The 5,203-nt window shown below is 64.0% G+C and overlaps 1 protein-coding gene across 1 annotated transcript; it reads right to left on the bottom strand.

Annotated features, from left to right (window-relative positions):
- Positions 1-1,786: 1,786 nt before the first annotated feature.
- Positions 1,787-3,901, bottom strand: LOC114034178 (testicular acid phosphatase-like). The gene is made up of 7 exons (XM_027849782.1): positions 3,562-3,901; positions 3,296-3,391; positions 3,077-3,209; positions 2,906-2,988; positions 2,445-2,575; positions 2,015-2,193; positions 1,787-1,932 (listed from the first exon to the last, which is right to left on the bottom strand). The coding sequence occupies exons 1-7, from the start codon at positions 3,877-3,879 to the stop codon at positions 1,817-1,819; spliced, it is 1,056 nt and encodes a 351-aa protein (XP_027705583.1). The 5' UTR covers positions 3,880-3,901; the 3' UTR covers positions 1,787-1,816.
- Positions 3,902-5,203: the final 1,302 nt, after the last annotated feature.

Below are 5,203 nucleotides of genomic sequence, written 5' to 3'. Positions count from 1 at the left end.
CCCCTCAGGACTCAGGGGGTGGGGGCCTCCCCAGGGTGGGGTTGGGGGGAGGCTTTGGGCTCCCTCCGTTACCCCCCACCCCCATTCTGCCTGATCGAGGACAGACAAGGCTGCCCCTCCTCAGTGCTCCTTCCATGGCCTCACCCACTGGGGTCATGGAGCCCCCTCAACATCCTGGTATGGGGGGGTTCTCCACCCTGCTCTGGGGGTCCCCCTTGGGGAACTGTGGCCATTGCATGGTTGGGACCTGGTCTGTGCCCCCAGCACCGAAGGCCTGAGCTGGGAGCGACTCTCCCCCCCAGCAGAGAGAACCCCCAGCTGGGGTGGGGGGGCCTTAAAGTAGAGGAGGTCAGGGGGGCCTGGGGATAAAACCGAGCACAGGGAATGTCAGAGCTGGGGGGGGACCTTAGAGCATGGAAGGTCAGAGCTGGGGGAGAACCTTAGAGCATGGAATGTCAGAGCTGGAGGGGACCTCAGAACATGGAATGTCAGAGCGGGGGGGGGGGACCTTAGAGCATGGAAGGTCAGAGCTGGGACGGGGTACTCTGGGCCAGAGAAGCTCAGGACTGGGAGGACCCACTCTGCACCCAGCCAGGCTGGGGATGCTGAGGCCCAGGCAGTAGAAAGTGCTGGCCCTGTTCCTGCTGCTGGAGCTGGATGGGGGAGGGGGGGAGCCTCTTCACCGGACGGTACTCAGATGGGGTGAGGAGAGTGGCCTGGTCATGTCCCTGCTGAGGCTCCGGACAGGCCGCTCACCCTCTTTGGGTGTCATTTTTTCTGTCTGTCCAGTGAGAAAGTGGGATGTAAGGATGTCTTAGGGGTCTTTCCGACTCTGAAATCCTGCTTCTGTGGGGCTCCTTCTGAGGGCACACAGCAAGCTGCTGCCCTTTTCAGGTCTCAGTTTCCCCCAGATGAAACAGGAGGTTGTGGGCCAAGCTGCTTCTCGCCCCGGTGCCCTGTTTTCATGCCATGAGTCTCGGGCAGTGGGCTGGCGCCCTGGACTTGTTACCCAGGATGCCACCAACACCGGACTCAGGGGAGGGACATCCTCAGCACTGGAGGACAGAGGGCATGGGGCCACACTTGACACTTCTCCTCCTCCTCAGCATCCCCCTCTTCTCCAGCGTCTTACCCACTGTGCCCCCAGAGTGGGTGTGGAAGTGAGGTTGGGACAGGAATGCCCGTGATGGCCACGTTGGGCTGGTGCCATTTGGCAGGGCAGACGCCTGAAGGGCCTTAGCTCCGAGGACACATGTGTACCCCAACCCTGCTTCAGCCCCCCCAACACCATCCCGCTTGTCCTTCCCAGATGGCCCAGAACTGGGGGTGTCCAAGATCACACACTTGCATGCTCTGAATAGTCTTGGAAAGGCTTTGGGGGCCAGTGTGGCAGGATGGCTGGGGCTGATGAGGTCTAAGATTGGGGGTCAAACCTCGTGGCCTCTCGCCCTCCCCTCCCCCCACCGGCCTGTGACATCCAGCCAACGAACAAGCATTCATTAAAACTCTGGCAGAGGTGAGTGCTGACCCCTGCTGGGCCTCAGTTTCTCTTGTGAATTAGATCCCAACCCTTGAAAAGGATGATTTAGAAGTGGACTGATACTGTCAGCCCAGGACTCGGCCTGGGCCGTAAGGACCCTGGGAGCATAAAATGTCCCGCAGCAGGGGCCAGGTCCTGGGGGGCCATTCCCCCCCCCCCCCCCCCCAAACACACACACACACACACACACACCCTTCCCAGGGCTGCGCTCAATCAAAGTTTATGTGTGTACTCTCCCCCAGCCCACAATGGACCCTCAAGCTGGGAGTCTCCCCCTTAGACCGGGCCTTCCCTGGGTGCCGGAGAACCCCGGCTCCACAGCGCAGCCCCGAGCCCCAGGCTGAGGACGCCGAGGATCCCCACAGTCCCTGCCAGCACGGGCACCGCAGCGCCTGCAGGAGACGGGGGAAGGGGGCGGGTGAGCCAGCAGCTGGAGCCCACGCCGGCCCCCCTCCCCGGCTGGAGCAAGCCCACCTGCGGGGTCAGCATCCTTGGTGGGGCGGTGGCAGGGAGGTCCCCCTGGGGGCGGCCGGACTGGGGCAGTGAGCCTGCGGAAGCGGCCCAGCGGGCATGGGGAGGGACAGCCCAGCAGCTCCAGCGTCAGGGGTGGCCGGGAAGAGTCGTTACGATAGAAGAGAGAGACAGTTATGTTCCTGGGGACAGAGGACGGGTGAGGGGGCACCGGGCTCTGGCTCCGCCCCCCCTTGCGGCTCTCCCGGAGACCCAGGGTCCGGCTGAGCTTGGCAGGGAAGAGGAAGATACTGAGGCCAGAGGAGCTCTCTGACCTGGTGCCAGGGTCTCCCATGGATCCCTGCCGCCTCCACCCAGAGCAGCGGAGACCCCAGGAGGGAGAGGGCCTGCACGGGGGATGGCTGCGAGCCAGGGCCCACTCCTTCCAGCTTACCCCTCCTCTTCCTCTGGCTCTGGCTTTCCCAGGTGCTTCCAGAATTCGAACCCGAGGCAGGCAGCATAAGGCGGGTGGTGGCCGTCGTAGAGGCCCAGGGCTCCCTGGAGCGCCAGCAGGGTGCTGTCGTGCTGGGGGAGGGAACGCAGCACTCAGAGCTCATCTTGACCCCCCAGCCACCACCTGCCCTCCACGGAAGCCCTGTGGTTTAGGACCATCTCTCCCGGACGCAGGGCTGAGAAGCTTCCCTACGTTTTGTGGAAAGTGGCCTCCCTGCTGCCCGCACCCTGAGCTCCCCCTTACTGGCCATCCCTCGCTCTGCCCTCTGTGGCCAAGCTTACTTAAGCTAGTGCTTCACACCTCTGCAGACCCGGCCCTGTCCAGCTGTGGTCCACTGTGACCCTCCAATTTTTCTCCCAGCCTGGCTTCCCATCCCACGCCCGCCCTGGCCCCACACTCACAGCTGAGTACATAATCATCTTGAGAGGCAGCCCTCGGGCCTGGACCTGGGTAAAATTGGTTAGGATGGCATCGAGCAGGATTCCTGGAGGGGGGAACGGGCCGCCTGAAGTCTGGCCCTCTTGTCCTCCCCGCTCTGGCCCCCCAGCCAATGCCAGCAGTTCCCCACTCACCTCCAGTGAGCTGGGCCTTCTCCTCTGCCCTCGGGGGGCCCACGTGGGCTCGAACGTCCAGGGCTGACACCTGGGCCAGAGACCTGAGCACCTCTGGGGTGGCCCACTCAGGGAGGGGGAGCCGGTGGGCTCGCTAGTAAAGAAGCACAGTGGGTGGGGGGGTGTCCAGGGCTGGGGGGGTATGAGCAGGCAGCATCGAGGGTGGGCACGAGGACCTACCTGACAGGTCAAGGTGTCCAGCACCTTCCAGGCCCTGTGGAGGGGCCCGTCGGCCAGGGATAAGCCTGTGAGGTTCCCCAGGTGCACCAGGAACTCCTGGGGGGAAGGAGCCCCGGGCTGGAGTGGAGTGTCCCAGAACCCCCCAGCCGCCCCAGCTCTGACCCCGGGTGTGACCCTGTGTGAGCCTTCCCACTTGCACAGCCCGGACCAGACTCTATTTCTCCCCTAGGATTCCAATGCTGCCCTCCCACGCCTTCCCCCCTCACTCTCCAGCCCTCGAGGGCTGCCTGGTACTCTTCTCCCGCCACTGTCTCCTCCAGAAGTTTCTGGTACTGGGGACATCGCTGGGTCCGGAACTTTAGCAGCTGTGGATGGGATGGAAGTACGGAGCCTCGGCGCCGGGCAGGGCCTGGCAGGGCAAACCCAGCCCCTTCCCGCAGCAGGACTCCCCCCCCTGCCCCCAGCCCATGTAGCCTCTGCTCTGGATGGACACTTCCGGGGACAGGCAGCTCACTGCCTCCCAAAGCCATTCTTCCCTTGGGTGAATCCCTTTCCATGTGACAGCCCTGAGCCGAGCGCCCCATCCATCCCTTCCGGATATCCTCGGAGGGCCTGCGCCGTCGATGCCCTCCCTGAAATGCAGCTTCCGTGGCCCCCCCACCCCCTGGAGAGGGCTGGTCCCCCCCAGGAGCACCTCTGCCCCCCCTCCCCGGCTGGGTCTCTGACCCTCCACCCTTTTCCTTTGGCTTCCTTCTCTCTAGGTCTGTGTCTCTCCCTTTAGGACTTCTCTGCCCTCTACCTGCACTCCCACGGCCCTGACCTTGTCTTCAGTGGCTGGGACAGTGTGGATGGGGACCGGCATCCAGCCGGGGGTGAGGGGAGGCCTCGGGAAGAGCCCGGCCAGGTTGGCCTGGGCGCTCTGCAGGGTCCGCTCGTAGTCTGTGCTCCGCACATACACCTGAGGAGGGAGGGGAAGAGGCCGGTCGGAGGCCGGCGTAAGGGCCGAGGCTGGAGGCCAGACAGTCAACAGAGGACAAATTTCCCCTTACCTCGTCTCGATGATACTCCTGGTTCAGGAAGTTGCCGTATCTGGCCCTGAGGAAGCGGCCGAGCTCGACCTGCTGCTGGACGCCCTCCTGGAGATGGACGGCGGTTTTAGGGGACGGAGGAGCCCGGACCACCCTCTCCCCCCAGGTCCTCTGGCCTCCTCACCTGGGTGAGCTGGCCTAGTCCATAGGGCCATATGGCCTTGTCCTTGTGGGGGTCTGTGGGGTAGGAGTCCAGGGGGGCACGGTCCCCATGGCGATAGACCTGGGGAAACGGAGGGATCTGGGGTCAAGGCCAGCTCAGTGGAGACCCGGGGCTGGAGCAGGAACGGGGGCATGCCTCACCAGGGTCACAAAAAGCAAGGATCCCCGAGGGGGCTCAGGCCAGCTCCCCCAGGCCGCCGGGGGCAGCAGAAAGAAGAGGAGTGCGAGGGAGCTCAGGCGCTGGTGACCCCCCATCCTGCTCCAGGAGCTGAGAGGGAGCTGAGCCACTCAGCCCCAACCCTGTGTCCCACCCATCTCTCACTGCCTGCCCCACCCAGTCATTACCTCCCCACCACCCCCAACCCTTAATCATTGCCCACAGGCTCAAGTCCGGACGGCTCCCATCAGCTCCCATCGGCACAGGAGGCCGCCCCCAGCCTTTCCCTGTAGCCTGAGTGAAACCATGTGACCGACCGACCGACAGACAGACAGACAGACAGACAGATGGAGAGACGGACAGATGACTGGGCAGGCAGATAGACAGACAGATGAATAGACAGACAGAGGAAGAGCCAGATAGACAGATGGATGGGCAGACAGACCGCTGGGGAGACGGAGGGACAGACGGACGGGCGGGCGGACCGCTGGGTAGAGACAG

The sequence above is a fragment of the Vombatus ursinus genome, unplaced genomic scaffold, assembly GCF_900497805.2.
Source record: "Vombatus ursinus unplaced genomic scaffold, bare-nosed wombat genome assembly UNPS02008410.1, whole genome shotgun sequence".
Lineage (NCBI taxonomy): Eukaryota > Metazoa > Chordata > Mammalia > Diprotodontia > Vombatidae > Vombatus > Vombatus ursinus.
The sequence above is the reverse complement of the archived record's forward strand: the minus strand, read 5'-3'. Positions and strand labels throughout refer to the sequence as shown.